General features: G+C 43.3%; 2 protein-coding genes across 3 annotated transcripts in view; both read left to right on the plus strand.

The window, feature by feature from the left end:
- The first annotated feature begins 270 nt into the window (after positions 1–270).
- Positions 271–11,188, plus strand: LOC126384407 (high-affinity choline transporter 1-like). Of its 2 annotated transcripts, XM_050035467.1 has the most exons (9): positions 271–286; positions 560–786; positions 3,321–3,437; positions 5,464–5,619; positions 7,613–7,761; positions 7,907–8,050; positions 8,158–8,311; positions 8,416–8,633; positions 9,919–11,188. In XM_050035467.1, exons 2-9 carry the CDS (start codon positions 603–605, stop codon positions 10,477–10,479), a joined length of 1,683 nt encoding a protein of 560 aa, XP_049891424.1. In that variant the 5' UTR covers positions 271–286; positions 560–602; the 3' UTR covers positions 10,480–11,188. The 2 variants fall into 2 exon arrangements, with proteins under 2 accessions (XP_049891424.1, XP_049891423.1); XM_050035466.1 differs by having other exon boundaries at positions 275–786.
- Positions 11,189–16,642: 5,454 nt separating this feature from the next.
- Positions 16,643–21,224, plus strand: part of LOC126384502 (sodium-dependent neutral amino acid transporter B(0)AT3-like) — a 13,227-nt gene continuing 8,645 nt past the window's right edge. Inside the window, exons 1-3 of the mRNA XM_050035616.1 lie at positions 16,643–17,039; positions 20,568–20,708; positions 20,804–20,941. Coding sequence (XP_049891573.1) covers positions 16,895–17,039; positions 20,568–20,708; positions 20,804–20,941 — 424 coding nt within the window. The 5' untranslated portion in view covers positions 16,643–16,894. The remainder of the gene's footprint in view (positions 17,040–20,567; positions 20,709–20,803; positions 20,942–21,224) is intronic.

Genomic DNA, 21,224 nt, shown 5'->3' on the forward strand with positions numbered 1-21,224 from the left:
AACATTTTATCTGCAGTGCTCCCTCTGTCGCTCTGTGTCATTTGATCACTCCACCAGACTTCACACAGTATTATTAGGTAATAATGTGTCTTTAACCGCGTGGATACCTCTGAGTCGTTTCACACCCTCCATCAGACAGGTGAGATTTGTCCCAACTTGTGTAGCGAGCACAGGACCGCCCAGCTCTGTATATGGGGCATTCCAGGGGCCCTGTGTCGGCCTGGGAGCCCTAAGCATTCGTTTGGTCTGCTTATGCATTAGTCCAGCTCTGACTGTTCACATGCAGGTGAGGACACTGGGAAGCTCAACAAATATTTGTAATCTAACAATGAAACACTGGAGTTCAAATGATTCTCACTGGACAGAGCACTTCCAGTGAAACAGTCCTGCTGCTGTTCAACACTCTGAGATGCACAGAATTCCTGTTTGCTCGCAGAGTAACTAAACCTGCTTGAAAGTGTAAACATACATCTCCAGAGGGCGTCTGTGTGTTTGAGGCAGATGTTTCTGTCACTCCTGTTCCCCCTCGGCTACGTTCTCTGTTTTCTGTCGTTCTCAGTCATTTGGACATCAGCGAGTGAAGAAGACAGTCAGCGTCTATCATGGCTGTCAACATCCCCGGAGTGATAGCCATGGTGTTTTTCTACCTGCTGGTCCTTGGGACCGGCATCTGGGCTTCTTTCAAGTCCAGAAGGAAACAGCAGAAAAGTGCAGCATCTGGAATGGAGATGACCCTGCTGGGAAACCGCAGCATTAACTTGGTGGTGGGGATCTTCACAATGACAGGTGAGGACAACACAGCTGACAATTAGAAGAAGATTCCAAGAATGTAAAATACTTAAACCTTTCTACAGCGGAGGTGTTTTATGGCTGCTAAGTTTAAGTTCAGATTCACCTTTACTTAACTGGACCTGACACCATGTTGTGATGGGATCACACCAGCCAGCTTGCCATTATAGTTTAACGGTGGCTGGTGGCGTCAGGGGGAACACAGCGGGACAAGGACAAAAGTTAAGGCGGCGAAAGCCTGCGAGGGGCAGCCAGGAGGGAGGGGTGGGGGAGGGGTCCATCAAACACTGACTCTCACCTGAGAGAGTGGTGTTCACATCCTCACAGACTGTAAAGCCAAACCCTGTTCTTTATTCCTAAACCTAACCACGTGTTTTTGTTGTTGAAGGAAAAAAAAGTCAACTCGTGGTGTTGCATGCTCACAGACTTGGTGCAACTGCCTTGGTCCTGACAACATCACTATTGTGCCACAAATGACATTAAAGCCTCTTGTGTTACATTGTTCAAGTAGTAAATGAAAAGACAAGTTAGTGAAATTAAAGCCATATGTTGCCGACAGAATGGGCACTTTCATCTTGTGTATTCTCATACAGAGGTTTGTGTGATATCTTATGAACCGGCACCCTGCAGATGACATTACTTAAAGGATAACTTCTGTATTTTTCAACCTGGGCCCTATTTCCCCATGTGTATGTGTGCGTATGATTCATAGGTACAACTCGTTCTAAAATTGGTTCAGTATTGAGGGAGGCGGATGCAGCTGCGAAACGAGCTAAAACGGTAGATATGGGGGCAAATGCGTCCCGTATAAGTTTGCGCATTAAAAGTGCTTTTTTTCGCCACTGACCGGTTCAGATCGCCAGTGCTCTCTGTAGATAGCATACTAAGCATTTCCCTTACCTCTGGGCTGTGTGACGTCATCTCGCGAGAGCTTTGCTTGTTGCCGGAAGAAAACAGAGGAGCCATGCTGAGCGCCGCTCAGAGTGGCGCTGGTTGTGCCAGAGTACAGTTGAGAGTTTTACTGCATCGACTGAAAACAATGGTTTGTGTTTGTGCTTACCCTGGTTTGGATTACTTGTGGTAATCCAAAATGATATAAATCACTTATAAGGAACAGACATGTCAATCATGTTTTTGTTTTTTGTTTTTCCTTCTGAAAAAGAGTGAGGCCACACATGAGTAAGCTTTGATTAACAAAGTCACAGCCTCGAGCAAAGTGTTGTTGTCGCGCTTAATGGGCTGATATTGTGTGATAAGGTTGGGTCACCAGAGGACCCATGATACAATATCATCACGATATGTTATTGAGTACTGCGATAAAATATATTGTGATTTATTACCTTTTTTAACTGTAAATTATGCCCCAAAGGAAAACTTTGTTGACATCTGTTTTATCTAATAAGGTAAAGTTTTCGGTCTTGTGTCAGCAGCAGCAAAACGTATCTAGAGGACTGAAAAACCAAATGATTTTATCATTCAAGTGGGCTACCTAAAGTCTGATTTGTATTTATAATGTTTTTTATAATAAAAAAAATAGATACTTGGCACAGTGTGTCGATAAGATATTGCCACACAAAAATATCACGATACAGTGCTGTATTGATTTTCCACCCTGATTATGTGATATTAGTCATAAAAAGTATAAACTGTCTGACGAGAGACGCAGCATGGCTGACAGTGAGTCGGGGGAGACACACATGGAACGTAAGAAAATGGAAAATGTACGATAATGTCATAATTAATGGTGCTTATTATCAAGCTAGCTAACATTAGCTAACAAGCTAGCTTTGCGTGTTCGCTCCTGTATTAGCGTGTCCTAATACCGAGTAACGTCAGGTAGAATTAATATCTGTTTCCATGACACTATGTGTGCTTCCCCCAAAAACATATTCAGATGGTAACATCCGCGGGGGAAGATCATAATTTGTGCGTCAGGCAAGCAGAGACAAAGACTGTAGAGCCACGAGACAAACGGCCAGGAATGAGCGGAGACAGGCCGGTGTATTTGCTGCAGGGCTGCTCCTGCAGTGACCGAGAGATGTACTGCAGAGGGCAAAAATGTGCACACGGCCCGGAGGTTTCTATCTGACAGCACCTTGAGGCCTAAATATACATCAGTACATCTGTGCACCGTTATGAGCAGGGAGGTGTCTTTGAAACGTAACATTACATAACCCATTACCTGTTTTTAAATCATTGCCTAAATCATATTTTTATACAAATAAATATTATTATTATTATTATTATTATATCATGAAGATATTTAAACTCATAAAAAGCTCTAGTCTGCTGTCGATCAGTCAAATCTCTTCAAACGTGTCAAACTAAATCTTTAATATTCAGTTTGTTTTCTTTTATTTTCACTTTTCTTTGAATCATTTGGACATCAGAATTTTCCACACTGACAATATGATATGAACAAATCATCCCACTGAGAGAAGATCAGTGATGATGAGTTATCATTCATGCTCTGTCCAAACAGCTGCTGCTTGTCAAATGAATCACTCTCTGTGTGTTAATTCGTCCTGCAGCTACCTGGGTTGGAGGAGGCTACATCGTTGGAACAGCTGAGATGATATACACGCCCTCCATGGGACTGATCTGGGTGGTCGTGATGATACTGGCGTTCAGCTCATGTTTTATTATCAGTAAGAGTTCACACCTGACATGTATGTGTGTTTGGACAAAATAAATATGGCCTGACAATCTCTGATCGGACAGGAATAATCATGACCTGGATTACCTCGTACGTTGACACGAATGAAGCCCCCCAAAATCACATCAGTACAGAGTACTCGTAAGTGCTGTATCGTAGGCAACTGGACTTGCTTGCGTTTCTTGAAGACGTTTCGCCTCTCATCCAAGAAGCTTCTTCAGTTCTAAATGACTGGTACGAAGTTGCAGGCTATAAACCCTGTGTGGGTGGGAACCCTTGCAGAGTCGTAGGGGTCACGTGAGCTCATAGTTTCAGAGTCGTTAAGGTCACAATGTGAGTTGTTAGGGTCAGGTGGGACCAGGGGTGAAGTCGTCTGGGGAGGGATCCCAGGACTGCATTGTAGGTGGATGATAAGTAGTGTCGTAAGCCACCCCCTCTGTGTGACGACGGTCGTTCCAGCTTGACGTAGATGGCTTCTTTTACTCCTCTTTCAAACCATCTTTCCTCCCTGGCCAAGATGTGCACATTGCTGTCCTCAAAGGAGTGTCCCTTCTTCTGTAGATGTAAGTGGACAGCCGAGTCTTGACCTGAGGAGCTGGCTCTCCTGTGCTGTGCCATGTGTTTGTGGAGCGGTTGTTTTGTCTCCCCAATGTATAAATCTGTGCATTCCTGGCTGCACTGAACTGCTCACACTACATTACTCTCTGGGTTTATAGCCTGCAACTTCGTACCAGTCATTTAGAACTGAAGAAGCTTCTTGGATGAGAGGCGAAACGTCTTCAAGAAATTCAAGCAAGTCCAGTTGCCTACGATACAGCACTTATGATTACCATGACCTGGATGACTGAGAATCTTCACCAACCAGTCAATACAGAGTCCTGCACCAGGTCAGGTACCTGCAGGTAAAAGCCGTGTAAAGGGTAAAAAAACATGAAGCTGTGCAGTATATGTGTAATATTTTGACACCAGTGTAACCTTTGACCCCGTGGTCACGTTGGTCACCGACGTGGAGGACTCCAGCCATGAAACTTTGCAGCCCGAGGATGAGGTGGCAGCCTACATGGAGTTCGGATCCTTTGGAGGTTTGATGGTGGTGGAAGGAGCATGCTAACATGTTTCCTAACCTGGCAGTGATTGAATGTTTTCACCATCCAGTCAAAGAGACGTCCAATTCAAGAACGGAGAACCAGCTTCATGTGAGGGACTGGAGCCTGGGGGGGTCTGATCATGGGGGCAGCTTTGACTCAGACATAATGACAGGTAACAGGTCAGTTCTGGTGCTGAGCTTTACGGGTATGGGCAGGTGCAGGTTTTCAAAAATGTACCTGTGCAGGACTCTGACCTGGGCTACCTCGTACCTTGACATGAATGAAACCCCCCAAAATTTCATGTGTTTCGTCCCTTGTGGAAGTGGAAACAAAAAACTGTACAAACCGCACTGGACTGCTCGGTGGAAACGGGGCTTTATATAACTGAGAAGCAGCAGCACACCTGGTCTGAGTTGACCAATGAAGCTCTTCCTTCTTAAAGAGAAGCACAGCCCAAGCAGAGGGCAGGAGGGAGAAAATGAATCTTCACACTTTTGCTCCAGACTTTAGCCACCAGTCTGCAGTCCACTCTGCATTTCCAAAGGGACCTAGACAAGGGGAAGTGAGAGTTTTACTGCCGAGCCTCAGGCAGGTAACATGAAGGAGATCAGTTTTCAGGAGAGGTGGGAGGGAGAGGATCGGTGCACTTTGTGTTTGTTTACTAGAAAGTTCATGTGTTTTGGGGTAATGAGAGGATATGGCAGAGTTAGCCTCTGAAGAATACTGAACCACATTTTTGATTTGAAGCTGACAAAAAAAGTGTTCTAAATAACCTGCACATCAGAAGATAAATGATGACACACATTCACAGACTTTACTGAACCTCAGGGTGTCACCTGAAATCTAATCCTGTCTCTTGTTTTTTGTTTTCCCTCTCGAATTTATTATTTTATTCTAATTTTAATGTCCTCTGATCTGTTTTAAATCAAGCTGGTTTGGTGTTTGTGAAGCCGATGAGAGAAAAAAACTGCCTGACGATGTTGGACCCTTTTCATGTCAAGTATGGAAAAGAACTGACAGCTGGACTGAGCGTGGCTCCGATTGTTAGTGATTTGCTCATGGTGACAGCAACACAGATTGGTTTAGGTACGTATCTGTAACTGTGTTTATATATATTTGTTCAGTAAAATAAATGTATGTAGATGTAAATTCCTGTCAGCGGTGTGCAGATATGACTTCTTAAATAACCGTCCTCTATAATCCCATTCAGATTTCATTCCTTATTATTTTTCATATTTAACCTGCTCTAGTTTAGCCTGTTATTAATACTGACTATGCACCAAAATACGCTTTTACAGTACATTACTGATGACAAACGAAAGCAACAGAAGTATGACTGAGTGCGATATCTTGTCAAACCGTTCAAGGGCATTAACCACAAATGATCGCCAGTGTCACCTGAACAAATAAAGACAGACTTCCAGCTCCACCTGCTATTAGTGAGAAGGTAGAGCACATTAGCAGCAGCCAAAGATTCAGCAGCCAGATATGTACAGTGTTGGGGTGACACGTTACCACCTGAAAACAACTGTTATTTGATTTAATTATTCTTCTATCCACACTGATCCACATTGCTCCTCTTCCACCAGTGCACCAAGAAAAAAAATATCATCTGAAGGTTATTGTGTCCTGTCGTTACAGACGACGTTATAGAAGGGTGCCGGTGATGGGCACATCAGGGTGATGCCATACTGTGTGTTATCATGTTCTGTGTGTTTACATTAATATATCTGGTCTACAGCGTATCCTGTTGTACTTTTGCATCCTAAGGCTGCCTGAAAGCAGCAGGGATAAGGAGCTCATCCTGGTGATCGGCACATCTGGGTGATGTTAGTCAGTGTTGGGCTCGTTACTCTAAAGGTTTAACACGTCACTTACCACTCGTTACTCTTGTTAATAAAATTAGTAATATTATATTACCTGACAACAGTAATTTGTTCCACTGCTCGTTGTATTACTTTTCCGTCACACCCCATAAAAACTGTAGCTAACTGGGCATCTCCTCACAATCCAGATGTGTGTCTCTGTGTGAATGTCGGGGTAATCGCCGTTCAGTGGAGCTAGGAGCTTCTATTTACCTGGAGGTTTTCTGTTACCTGTGAGCGGTATCTTCTCAAGGATCTGCCCAGAGTCACTCGTGGAGCAACATTTCATCCACCACATATCCAACGACAGGCTTCATCATCTCTCTGTGTCTGCAGCTGTCTACGATTAAAATCCAGTTTAGAGTTGGTTGTTTAGAGCTACAGCCGACCTCTGCAGCCGAGGAGGGCTCACCTTTGGTGGGGTGTATTTCCTGGAGCTTCTCGTTGTTGTGCTGTCAGTCGTAGTAGCTGAGGTGTTTCAGACTGAAGGTTTGAGGACGTGTTTTTCGCAGTGGAAAGAATTTTAGTCCGACTACCTGCAGCAACAGAGTTCTTGTCATCTTTCCTCTGACAAAATCAAAGAAATGGGAATATTTCAGCCACTACGGTCACATTTCCAACCAGCTTGCTGCTTTGACGATTACTAAAATGAGTCCGCTGATGTGATTCTGTATTTAAAGTCAGTAGTGATGTGATAACAAAAGTAATGCTGTAAAAAGTTGTTTGGTTTTGGAGTAACTGTGATATTATTACTGAAATTTCATTAGTAATTAGTTACACTACTGGTTATTGGAAGAAGTAATATTACTGTAACGCGTTACTGCCCAATGCTGTTTATCATTCTGGATTTATTTTACAAAGTCTCCAAAAAGAAGCAGTTGATCATGGCTGAATTATAAAGCTCCTGAAAGGGTTACTATTGCACCAAAGCCGTCGTTAGAACGCCACAAAGGTTCATGTAAGCTTATATTGTTACTTCAAAAGGCAGACTTTCAAATGTGGGCCGCAGAAGATAATCCACATCATTTATAGTGAGCGCAGTTACTGTCTTCTTTAAAAGAAACACTCCCAAATTTCAGCCAACCACAAGCAAATGACGACAACAGCACAAACAACAAATCAAAGTGCAGCGGGGCGACAGGCGATCAGCTCTGCTTGGAGTCAAATTTGTGTAAACCTGATTGCCAAAGTCTTTGACATAATGTGCTTGATAGGAGGAACCATGAGTGTGGTCCTGGATATGCCTTACACTGTGTGCATTTGGATCTCCGCTGCGGTCGCCATTACCTACACACTGCTGGGAGGTCTCTACTCTGTGGCCTACACAGATATTATACAGCTTGTGCTCATATTCGTCAGCCTGGTGAGTTTGATATATGGTAAGTTTTTATGGTGGCAGCCTTTTTGTTTTAAGAAAACACTGGTACACGAGGCATCAAGAACTCCCAGAGACGTGTTAAAAATTGTGTATTCTTCATTTGGATGTTGTTTCTTTTGTGTCTCTGCAGTGGGTGTGTGTTCCCTTCGTCCTGATGAACCCACACTCCTTGGACATTGGGCAGACAATGATGAACAACACCTTACACGCTCCCTGGATTGGCGCACCGGGGTTGGAAAAGGCCTGGATAATGATTGATCAGTTCTTATTCTTTGTAAGGAAACAGCCATTAGAGCTGCAGTGTACTCAATGCAACGCCTCTAGTCTTGATAGACACGTTCAGACACACTTTAAATTAAGCAACTGTTTTTTACTTTCAAGGCACTGGGGAGTGTGGGATACCAGTTTGTCCATCAGAGGACCTTGTCGGCATCTTCCACAGCCACAGCCAAGATCTCCTGCTTTGTTGCTGCTTTCATGTTGCTTGTATTTGGGACACCTCCCATACTGCTTGGGGCAACTGCTGCATCCACAGGTATTAACAGCTTCTAAATACTCTGATCATGCAAAGACATCCATGCCTGTTGTGTGTAATGTTACCATTTCTCAGTGTTTCCTTCTTTTGCGTCCGTCCCTCAGACTGGAACCTGACCTCCTATGGTTCTCCATCTCCATACGAACGTGGGCAAGCAGCCTTAATTCTGCCCATCACCCTGCAGCACCTCACCCCGCCCTTCGTCTCCATTATCGGCATTGGATGTGTGGCTGCTGCCGTGATGTCATCTGCTGACTCTCTGATGCTCTCTGCAGCTTCTGTCTTCTCCTCCAACATATACAAGAACATCCTGAGGCCTCGGGTAAAAAAAACAAAACAAAATAATTTATGTTCTTTCAATGTGCTCCATCACACCAAAGACAGCTGGCTAAAATACTGGGTGCGCTTCATTTGTGCAAAACTTCTGTTTGCCACTGTGAAAGTGTGATGTTTATTTTAAAAGAAAGGGAACGAAGTGAGGGAGACTATAGACATGATGACGTGGCATGAAGGAGAAACAAACCAGGAAGGAAGCAGGACTGTCTCAAATTGTTCCCTTACATCTGGTTGCATCCCAAAGTACTTTAAGTAAGCCTTTATTAAAAAAGCCTGGCCTTGATAAATCTCTTCCACAGAACTACAGGCACATTTCTAAGCTGCCTTTCTTTCTTCTTGAAAAGGTGGCGCTATCCTAACTCTTACTTGTGTTAAACAATAATAACATCTGAGGCTGCTCTCACACCTGCCCTGTTTGGTTCAGTTCAGTCAAACTCAGGTGTGTTTGCCCCCTCAGTGCAGTTCATTTGTGCAGGTGTGAACACACCAAAACAACCAGACTGAGACCTTCTTGAAGAGGTGGTCTCAGTCCGGTTCCAAAGGAACTCTGGTGCGGTTGGTTTGTGGTGAGAAGGTGTTCCGACCTGGATGTGAAGCAACTGCAGTCACATGACACATTGTTTGGGTTAAACATGAGCATGTTACAGTCCTGGAGGATTATTAATGTGCACCTCCTCCTGTACTGCCTTAATATGCACATTCAGCACATCCAATGCATCAAAACATTGTTTTCTAGTTGGAGCCGCGCCTCGTTTTCAAACTGTATGGTTTGACTAAAATGAACAATGACAGCAATATAGTCCACGATGAGCAGCGCTAAAATCAACCTGCGTAGTTGTCCCTCCATTGTGACATTAGAAAGTGTCACATTTATCTTGCAAGTGTACTCTTCTTCAACGTTTGCTTTACTTCCTGGATTTTTCCCACATGGAAATTCTGACCAATCAAGAGCAGCTTTCTCACACAAGGCATTTGATCTGGTCCTCTTGTAAATGCTGCCGTGAGAACACCAACCAACTCTAGGCAATTATACAGCTTTGGAACAACATGAGTCCCTGATTCAGACCAGAGGAGACCACTCTAGGGCTGACAGCAGCCTTAGAGCTCTTTAGATTATTTTTTAAATTATTGTAATCTTACTGTCTACTACTTATTTTCTTGCAGTTTGTAACTTCAGTTATTATTATTATTATTATTATTATTATTATTATTATTATAGTATTTGCTGTTTACCTGTTGTTGTTCTTCTTCTTCTCTACTTCCTGCTTTAGGCCTCAGACAGAGAGATCCAGTGGGTGATCCGTGCCTCTGTGTTGGTGGTAGGCTTGGTGGGCACATCACTGACCAGCCTGCAAAACAGCATGTTAGTTTTTCTGTTCATTTCCAACGAAGTGGCCTACATCTTAATGTTCCCTCAACTCGTCTGCATCCTCTTCTTCAACATCTCCAACGGTTACGGAGCTATCATGGGCTTCCTGGTGGGATTTACATTGAGACTGCTCAGTGGAGAACAAACGTTAGGATTAGAGCCAGTCATACACTTCCCAGGATGCACTCTTGAGGACGGTGTTTATATCCAGTACTCTCCAGTGAAAACCATCTCCATGCTGTCTGGCTTTGTCGCCATCTTGTTGTTCTCCTACCTTGCGTCTGTGCTCTTCAACAAAGGCCTGCTTCCTGAGAAGTGGGATGTGTTCAACGTGAAAGTGCAGAACTCGCCCAAGCCACTGACACAGAAAGATGACGACGCAAAATATAATGAGAGGGAGAAACTGGATATAAACAACTATCACACGGAGGCGTCAGAGCCAATGATTAACACGAGCTGTTAGTGTTTCTGTGTACAGTAGAATCTGTTTCCTGAAACATTAAATACACTAAATACAAGTGTACAGCTCAAAGTATATCACTCTGGAGATTCCTGCATTCAAAGGATTTTTCTTTTACTGATCAGCTCATGATAATTTTTATTTGCTCTGAGAACGTTTTATATTTGCCCTCAACTTCGTTCCTCTCACCCAGTGTCAGCAGGGATAGGCTCCCCATGGAGGTCAAGACACCCAAGGAGGATCCTTTGGAGGTTTGATGGTGGTGGAAGGAGCATGCTAACATGTTTCCTAACCTGGCAGTGATTGAATGTTTTCACCATCCAGTCAAAGAGACGTCCAATTCAAGAACGGAGAACCAGCTTCATGTGAGGGACTGGAGCCTGGGGGGGTTTAATCACGGTTCGGGTCGGGTGGCAGGACTTTTATTAACAGGTGTGGGCAGGTGTGGGTTGTCGAAAGTGGACCCTTGCAGACTCTCTGCTACAGTTGGCCTTTGGGACAAATCGGCAGCAAGGTATAATGACTAATACATAAGTACCTCTTTGTCATTTTCATTTATGATTTATAGGCTCCTTTGTGTTTGTTGTTGGTATTTTCTCTGTTGTATTGATATTGATTTATTCTTTTATTTCATTTATTCCTTTTCAGTTTTCCATATTTTGGCTTCAAATTCTACAACAATCACTTCTATTTAAATGATGGCAATGTTCTACATTCGTGGTCTTTTGTCTTCTCTGCTTGTTCCAGCTTCTTTTTAAACCTGTGCAAGAATAATATTTCACACAAGAATGAACAACAACATGGCTCGTATGATGACCAAATGTCCCCAGTGTTGTCTGCATCAGCCAAGATAACGCTCTCAGTTTAGCAGTGCAGACTGTAAGGCCAATTTATCTGGATCACTTAGATAGAGATATTCTGTGACATGGTGTCTGTCGTCACTGAAAATACAGTTATTAAAATAAAGCAGGATGTCATAAATAAAGGGGACATTTTGCAGAGCTGAAGGAAACTTTGAGCAGAAGAGTATCAGAATGAAAAATCAACAGAAAGTTGTTTCCTCTTGAGTTGCTGTCTCTAATTCTTCTCCCATCTCTCACTGGGCTGTCCAAGGTGTCACTGAAAGTTACAGAGGGGAAGACGGTCGCTGTTATTTTAAATTATCTCTCAGTGCATGTCACTAAATTCCTCAGATGCAACGATCTGATTTTATGTGATCAAAACAGCTTCACTTCCCTCTTCCTCCAGCAGAGGGCACTGCAGCTTTCTCATTAGACAGAGAGGTGGGAGAAGAAGACCAGGTGGACGGAGAGGCGATTGAAAACAGAGTCCAACAGAGATGAACTTCTCAGTATCCACTGTGTGATGCTCTGATCCAGGGCTGTTCAATTACAAAGTCTATCAGGCCGGATTTAAGAACCAGAAAATGTCGATGGGTCAGATGAGCAACCTGTTGAACTTTTTTTTTATTAGCTTTTGGTAATGACAAATTTTAAACAAATGTAAATGAATATAGTTAAAGTATCAATGTTTATTATTTCCCATTTGAAATTGTATATATATATATATTCACATATCTGCCAAAGGAGCATCATAAATGCAGAAACTGAATAAGAAAGAGCTATCAGTGCACAGAAGCGTAACAGGTGGCATTAACAGTAACACGGAATTTATACTTCTGTGTTAAATCGACGCCGTAGCTACAGTGTAGGCTCTGCATCGACATGGAGCCTACACTGTAGCTACGGCGTGCACCAGAAATGTAACTACACGTCACAGTGCCGCAGACCTCCTGTCTGTCTCTGTAAGCTGAAACCATTTCCCTCAGTGGAAACAAAGCTTTGATTTACTTTAATTTCACAGATAAGAAACAATAAATTGTGAAGACAATAAAGCCTCCACTAAATAGCATTTTAAGTCTTGTGTGTGATTTATCCTTNTGTTTAATGTGTGTTTAATGTGTGTTTAATGTGTGTTTACTGTGTGTGTTTAGTGTGTGTTTAATGTGTGTTTATTGTGTGTGTTTAGTGTGTGTTTAATGTGTGTGTTTATTGTGTGTTTACTGTGTGTTTAATGTTTAATTGCCCTGCAAGGACGATGTGCTTGTGTAAACGGGGACTGTAAACCATAATAGCAGTGAATGGCTGACTGCAGACAGAGCAGATTGAAATATGGCCTCCTACATGCTGACCACGTGTATTAATAAAGTATTCCAAGTAGTAACAATGATTCTTGGCAACCATAAAAACCTTTGTGACAGTCCCAGGAGAAGCTAAAACCTAAACATACATAAAAATGTGGCTGTTTTGGGCCTTGTTTACACCGATACAAATAAAAACGGATTTATTTATCCTGTTTAAAAAAAAATTCTGGTTTACTGGATCAGTTGTGAAAACGATATCCCTGTTTACACGAAAACGCAGAAACGGCAGCTTTTTGCTGCAGTTAGCACGCCAGGCCAGTAGGTGGCGATACGCCATATGTCAAACACCATACAAGAACGTTCTGCGCATGCACAGTGATTTGCTTTCCTCTGGGCGCTAGTAATAAAAACAATGATGAACTACATTTTAACCTTATGTAGCATAGTTAGCTACTGTGCACTTACTAATATTGGGCACAGCAGACGTCTTTGTGCGCCAATGTAGCGGTGATGTTGATGCAGCAGTGCTAAGTTTATTTGTTAGCTCGTAAGTAGTCCCAAAAGTGCTAACAAAACAACCCGGCATATATCCACCATTGTTGTTGTGGTTCCCGGGCGCCTAATGGGCATGCGTGAACTGGGTTGCAACGTCATCTTTTTCCAAAATCTCCGTCTATCCTGTTTACACGTCTCCATAGAAACAGATTCACTCAACCGTGCAATAGGAGTGGAGTCTTGGGCGGCTCAGTGGAAGATTGCGCCACTTTCTCTACTGTTAATATAACGTTTACAAAAGTTAAATACATTTTAAAGACAAAACAGCAGCAGCACGTAACAGCCATGAAAAGGTTCAATCAGCTCTCAGTGGGCAGGAACAGGGATTCACCTCGTTAGGAGAGAAACTGAAGGGAAACTCTGGCCACAGGGATGAGGAGCAGTGTCTCTGCAGCCTGAGGAGCATGAACGAGCTACACCTGGAGCCCATTCAAACCTAATCAGGCTCTCTTAAGATGGACTGACCTTTAAGGTGGCCCAGCCAACTCTACTACACCTCTCTCTCCTACTAATCCAAATCACCTGCACCTTGTTGATTTAACCACCTGTGCCTCATCAGTTCAGTCACCTGTACGCCTGTGCACCTCACGACCTTCCTCCCCAAACTCTTCTTGTCCTCCTCTCCTCCTTCTCAGCAGGACAATAAAGTAGCAACATCACATCACAACACCATCATCATAAAAGCTCCAGCCTCCATCCGACTCCATCCATCCCCCTCCTCCCATCATCCCATCGAACCCGACCCTCTCCCCGTCATCCCTGATCCTCCAGTCATCCAATAAAAGGGCTTTATACCGTACACATGGCGAGGTCTTTGTTAGTGAACACACAGATTAACAGTAACCAGAGTTTTTATAAATCTCCATCTCAGTTTGCATGTGGACGAGAGGCACAAATGTAGAAATCTGCCTTCACAAAAACATCTGTAGAGACGGGGCCTTAATAATTCCAGCATCAGTACAGAGATGACCTCAAACTTCTTTTACCTGAACCAGCGTAAAACACAGGTCAGTTATCAGCTCACAGGAGAACAGAGTGAACCTGGACTCACAGTCACAGGCAGGAGATGCAGACATGGTGGGTTATTATAACTGACTGAGTCTTTAAAGATGCAGATAAGGAAAATAATTAAACCCTGATCTGCTGCAACACCATAAGGTCAGTGGGTTTTCTCTCCCTCACAGTAAACCTGTGCACGCATCTGCAAAAACTCGACTCCTGTAACGTACTGACCTCAGCTCAGCTCAGCTCAGCTCAAACAGTCCTTTAAACAATAATAACTTGTCTTGTACAGATAAGGAGAGATTAAACAGGAGGAGCTGATGACTCTGTTCCTGTCAGCACAGACTGTACAGACTGTTAAAGTGTCTCTTTGCTTCTTACTGTATTAGAAACATCAGTGACGAAGCCTTTAGCAGCGGCTCTGTAGCTCCTCTCCAGCGTCTCTCTGTGGCTTTGACAAAGAAAAAAATCACATTAAAATGAAAAATGGGTATTTATTTATTTTAAATATTTTATGTTTTATCCATCATTTTTGTAGGCCTAAAGAAAATCTTATATTCTCTAATTGTAAAAAAGTGTAGCCTATGCACTGAATTAATTTAAAACAAAGTTTTAACACGGGGGTCAGAAACCTGTCAAAAGAGACATTTTTGACCAAAAGTAATTCAAAATAATCTGCAAAACATATTTGAGCCTTAAAGTAACAATTAGCCTACTGACATTAAAAATAGTATGATGCACATTTTGGGGCGGCACGGTGGTGTGGTGGTTAGCACTGTCGCCTCACAGCAAGAGGGTTGGTGTGGTGGCCCCTCTGTGCGGACTTTGCATGTTCTCCCCGTGTCAGCGTGGGTTCTCTCTGGGCACTCTGGCTTTCTCCCACAGTCCAAAGACATGCAGATTGGACTAGGTTAATTGATAACTCTAAATTTTCCATGAGTGTGAATGGTTGTCTGTCTCTATGTGTCAGCCCTGTGATAGTCTGGTGACCTGTCCAGGGTGAACCCTGCCTCTCACCCAGTGTCAGCTGGGATAGGCTCCAGCCCCCCCGCGACCCTCAAGAGGATGAAGCGGTTAGAAGATGGATGGATGATGCACATTTTACCTGACAAAATGTTAAAAGTTTCTTTAATTTTATTTATTTATTTTCTTAATTCAGTGCAGAGGCAACACATTTTTACAGCTGGAAAATGTCAGAATTTCCGACAACAGTGATAATTAAAAAAAGAAAACGTTAACAGATAAATAACCGTTATTCTTGTTACGTGACTTTTTTGTCAAAGCCACAGAGAGCCACTAGAGAAGGGCTACAGAGCCGCAGGCTGCCTACCCCTTTTAAAGGGATAGTGCACCCAAAAATGAAAATTCAGCCATTATCTACTCACCCATATGCCGAGGGAGGCTCAGGTGAAGTTTTAGAGTCCTCACATCACTTGCAGAGATCCAAGGGGAGAGGAGGTAGCAACACAACTCCACCTAATGGAGGCTGACGGCGCCCCAGATTCAAACGTCCAAAAACACATAATTGAAACCACAAAATATCTCCATACTGCTCGTCCGTAGTGATCCAAGTGTCCTGAAGCCCCGACATAAAAAGTTGTTTGGAAAAACCTCATTTGAACTCTGTTTTTAGCCTCATTGTAGCCTGTAGCTCTGACTGCCTCTCTGTGCACCACGCTCATGTGTGCGCTTGCGCGAGACCGTGAGACATGGGCACCGCCTTCATGTGTGTTCATGTGCTTTCGCTGGTCTCGTGTGCAAGCGCACACACGTGAGCACGGTAAGACGTCGGCTGGCCGGAGGGGAGTCACCACTGGAGCGGAGAGTCATTTCATTTCCACTAAATTTCACAACATATATCCGCCCATCTTTTAAGTGGTTTGGTCTCCAGTGGAGCGCATAGCTGATGGGTGGCCCGGGTGCTTTGTTCACATTAAACAGATTCAATGTGGACAGAGTGACGCTCGCTCGCTGTTAGGACACGATGTAAAATTCATGAGGCCTGAATTTCCTGCTCAGACTTCTAAATACGTGTGTGTGCAGTGAACCTGCCACACGATGATGTCAGAGGGAAATATAACACACAGCTCAGCAAGGTGATTTTTAAGTATTCCAGAGGTAATCCAAAGTATTTAAAACACATTACTTAGTTAAAAAATGAGTCATCTGTAGTGAAACAGGCATTCAAACGTCACCCTTTGCTCTCTGTAAAACACTCCCTGTTTTATTTCGATGCTTAAACTCATCTGTACGAGTAAAGTTTTATAATTGGATAAAGATACGGCCTCACCATGCTACAGCTGTGTCTTTTTTTATTGACTGCGTGCGCTTTAGTGTCAGCGTAACATTGAAACAGCATCAGCAGGTTATCCATTAATCTAAAGTTAAGCACAGTCCCATTAAAAAGGAAAAAAACTGGGAGGTTTGACCACTAAATCACGATGTCCGATGTTTTCATTCCCTCCCTGACGGCCTGATTTCCTTCATAAAAAAACAATAAAACTTGCCTCACTGCTGATAGGTCAGAGGAGGACGGCCCAGCAAAGAGAGCTAGAAGAGGAAAAGAGAGGACGACTGGACATCACTCAGTCTGGAGATCAGGTGGAGGATTCTGGGCCAAATTAAAGTATATCTCACCTGGCTGAAGTGTGCGTGAGGATTAGGAGAGTTTGATCCTTGTAACAGAACTGGAACTGTGAGAAGAATTTTTCCCAGCTGATGACGGGCAAAACAAAAAACTCTGAAGTGGAGGAGAGACCCAAATGGGACAACAAGGTCCAGTACCTGCTGACGTGTATCGGCTTTGCTGTGGGACTTGGAAACATCTGGCGTTTTCCCTACCTGTGTCAAGTCTATGGAGGAGGTGAGATGCTCTTGTGATGCTGTCAGATGAGCTGTGTTTCTCTGATCTTTCATCCCGCCACAGTTTAACTGAGTTTTCAAATCAAATCAAATCAAATCACGTTTATTTATAAAGCACATTTAAAAACAACCAGAGCTGACCAAAGTGCTGTCAGATGTTGATCAGTGTTATATAATCAGACTATTTTATCCAACCCTGAGATACTAAACTGAACCACAGCAACACATCAGAGTCTCTCTCTGTAGACCAGGCCAGTCTTTGTCAACGTGCTGAGCCTTATCTTGTTTGATGGATCATGGTGAACGTTGGTGTTTGTTTCCATCCCAGCCAAACGTCCTAATTCCCGTATTTACTTCCGCATTGTTCCCGGTGAGAGTCGTGATGCCTGAAGAGATAGAATCTAAAAGACCTAGGTCAGGGTAAAGTTGAGTCAACAGCCAGTCCCGTAAATGTTTACAGGGTCTATCAACCTCTTGTATTGACTCTAACATTCCTTATTACCACAGACAGTGTTGCACCCAGTCGACCTCGGCTTAATGATCAATTACACACCTTTTTCTTGAGAATCTGAAGCCTCAGGTGTGTGTTCTTTAAACCAGTGGTGGTTTTAATCCTATTTCTAATAGGATGCTTTATGTTTGATGTGTTGAAGGTGCAGTCTGTGCCTCAGATGAGCCTGATGTTATGTTCACACCGGGTCTAATAAAAACAATTTGCGTGAGTGAATAACATGTAAAGTGTAAAGACGTGATTAGATGCACGATGGATGCGACACAAATGATGCAGAATACGCAAATTAAGCGCTGTGAATGAAGCGAGTAGCACGCCATAGAGATCCTTCAGGGGCGTATGACACCAAGGACGTATTGGCGGAAGTTCACTCATCAATTCAGCAATTGACCTATGGCTAAGCCACGCCCCCTCCACTCACTCAGACAAACTATCAACATTCAGTGCCCGGCGCTATGGCAGGTGTCACAGTACACGGCATTTCACAGGAGGCAACTGATGATTTTTGGAGACATAACGATCAGATGTCATTGAGAAGTAACCAAAAGGGCCTAAACTACGCATTGGAGGGATATATTCATCATTTTATTGTTGAGAAGGTCGATGAAAAGCTTAAATTACAAGCCAAAATTTACAGGTCACAGTGTACGCTTGTGAACCGCATCTGGTTGCCGTCACCATCAAAGACAACAAGTTAAAGTGCCACTGAAGTTAAGGTTTTTGGCTCAGAATATGAGAAAAGGATAACGGCCTTTTTACCATCTTTACCAAGAGTGTCTCTCCGTTAGTTTGGTGCTACAGTATTTACACTGAATCATTCAGCATAACGTTTGCCAACCTTTGTTATCTCTGCCATTACAGATAAGTTAATGAAGCTAAGCTCCAGAAGTTAACGTTAGCTTAACTAGAGCCCTTTGGACAACAGCTAACAATGATGTACGATCACCAAAGTACAAAACTAGAACAAAATAGGCTAATGAACTCCCAGCAAACAAGGTGACATGATGAACAACGCAGCTAGGAGCTAACGTTAGGCTAACTTTAGCTAACGTTAGCTAGAGATGTTAAAGATAACTTTATATTTCTTTCCAGCAAAGTGACAATATGTTGCCTCAAACACAATGTTGACTTACCTTAGAACAGATGTAGACATCATTGTTAATCTTATTCACGTTGAGTTGATGTTGTGGTCTAACGTTACCACACAACTTTATCCAAAGGAGACACTTTTCTCGGTTGAGATGTGGTTTAAAGTGTAAAAAATACACCTGGTCGCCCAGCCTCTCAGGATACCTTGTGTCAGAGTTGCATGTACCCCATGCACACCGTTTGACCATTTTTAAACTTCAAATCTCAGAAAAAGCTCATAAAACCGAACAAAACTGACTTTCTGTAATGCATTTCAATGGACGTCCAGGCAGAGAATGTCCCAGTGTATGGGAATGGCTATACGCACTGTGATTGGCTCATTGCGTTTGAGGGCGGGGCTTAGCCATAGGTCAATTATGTACGACGCGAGTCAGCACAAGATATTCTAGCGTTAAAGTTATGTTTTATAGCTGTAATGTCTGTGAAGCAGGATAATGTTCATATGTCACGTCTACACATGACGCACTGAGAATCCTCCTGTGTTTGTTGAAGATCTGGAACGGCGTGTTCATTTACACTTGTTAGGTTTAGAAAAAAACATCATGGTTTGGCTCCACATTCCTACAGGAAGCAAACACCAGCCTCCTGAGTGAAACTCTGGGGTTTGTTGGACACGTCCACCTCCCCTTCTGCACTATAGGGACTTTAAAGCTCCCTATAATACATTGTTATCAGCAGTGTTTCTAACCAGGCTGCTCTCACAAGTTTTTTTAATGTTTTCCTGTGAAAAGCACAAATTCGTACATATCCAGCATATTTTGAAAGACTGTGATCATGTGACCAATGTAGTGGCAGCAGTAAAGAAGGAAGCAGTCCTGGTCTTGTCAGGAGGCAGGTTGGGGTGGTGGATCAGTCACAAAAACATTCCTTTCCCCTGGAGTCGCGTGTTCGGATCTGTGTGAACTTTGTGTGAACTTTGAGGCATTTTAAGGTGCGTCCTCACCATGTTTCATTTCCTAAACCTAAGCTCCATAACTTTACATTAATTAAGTAACTGTATGTTAAAGACATAACATCATTTGTGGGGCACAAATTCTTAGAATATCATATGAACCGTTCTACGACACTACGCTGTTCAAACAGGTGATGTCCTCACTCCGCCGCAACAGATGTTTCAAACTGCACCGCCAGCTTGGTCCACCTCGTCAGGCAGCAATCAGTTACTTCCAATACGCAATGATTCGGAGTGACTTTCTGGTCGTGTACAGTAGGCATGCACCAGACCAAGCTGTCATCACGACAAGAGGGCGTGATAATTAGAAAAATTCAAACTGTGCTCACATCAAAACAGCCAATCAAACTGTAGCTACAAACAATCAGCGGTGCCGGGCGGATGTCAGTTTAGTTGAAATGGTTGAGTGTAGTGAGCGTGCACCGTCAGGTTCCATCCAGCCCTGTTACAAACTGACACCACCCAGCAGGTGTCAGACGCCAAAAATACTAACAAAGAGGTGAGCTGTCATATGTTCTGTGACCTTGTTTGACTTTGTTTAAAGTCTTTCGCTCTCGTTACCTTATCGCTCTTGTTTTTGTTCTGCTTGCAGTGTCTGGTAAACCCACCTTTTATTGCGCTACACCTTGAAAAATAAATCACCTGCCTACCTGCTATTTTCTAGTCTGACTCCACTCACTTTTTTGTCCACCTATAAGACCACAATAAAATTCCTGTGATCATGTGTCAAAATGTATTTCGGTTTCTAGAAGTCGTTGAGTATTGCAGTGCATTTATTCAGCCTTATTACAGCTTGATAAAGGTAATAAAAAAACAGTCAGTCATGATCATGAAACTTATTTTACATTATCTCTGCAGAGTCTGTTGATAATAAAAATGTGTTAACTGTGAGGTTAACATTAACTTCATGTCTCCAGGTGCGTTCCTCATCCCCTACCTGATAGCGCTGGTGTTCGAGGGCCTCCCCCTGCTCTACCTGGAGATGGCCATAGGACAGAGGCTCCGCAAGGGCAGCATCGGCGTCTGGAAAGCCATCTCACCAATGCTGGGTGGAGTCGGTGGGTGGCTGCGAATCATTAGTGGCATTTATTATCTGTCATATTCGTCATTATTTCATGAGCTGAAAACTTCTTCATTTATTTCCTGTGTGAAGGCATCGCCTCCATGATAGTGTCATTCCTGGTGGCCCTGTTTTACAACACCATCCTGGCCTGGGTGCTCTGGTACTTCTTTCACTCTTTCCAGAACCCTCTGCCGTGGAGCCAGTGTCCGCTGAATGACAACCTGACAGGTAATAAGAACCACCAGTCATCCTGTCTGCACCTGAGACATGCATCACAGTGACAGTAATTAAAGACGTGTTGACTAACAGAAGCCTAAAATTGAATCAACTCTGGTTTGAGCAATTAGTATGGTTACAGTCAAGCTGTAAGATACAAGAGGACCTTTAACTCTGAGGCTCGTCGTGGCATGGCAGATCAGATTTAATAGGGAAACTGGATTTTTATTGTTTTATGGCTCAAAGAGATCCTCCTGACCTCGACACCATTCAGCAGACGGTGATTTGAACCCTG

Source organism: Epinephelus moara, chromosome 22 (genome assembly GCF_006386435.1).
Source record: "Epinephelus moara isolate mb chromosome 22, YSFRI_EMoa_1.0, whole genome shotgun sequence".
NCBI lineage: Eukaryota > Metazoa > Chordata > Actinopteri > Perciformes > Serranidae > Epinephelus > Epinephelus moara.

Excerpts from the sequence above, each read along its gene's own strand:
- LOC126384407 (XM_050035467.1), top strand. The coding sequence starts at position 603 with ATGGCTGTCAACATCCCCGGAGTGATAGCCATGGTGTTTTTCTACCTG. Across the intron at positions 787-3,320 it reads GGGGATCTTCACAATGACAG|CTACCTGGGTTGGAGGAGGC; the intron begins GTGAGGACAACA and ends TTCGTCCTGCAG. Across the intron at positions 8,634-9,918 it reads AGAACATCCTGAGGCCTCGG|GCCTCAGACAGAGAGATCCA; the intron begins GTAAAAAAAACA and ends TTCCTGCTTTAG.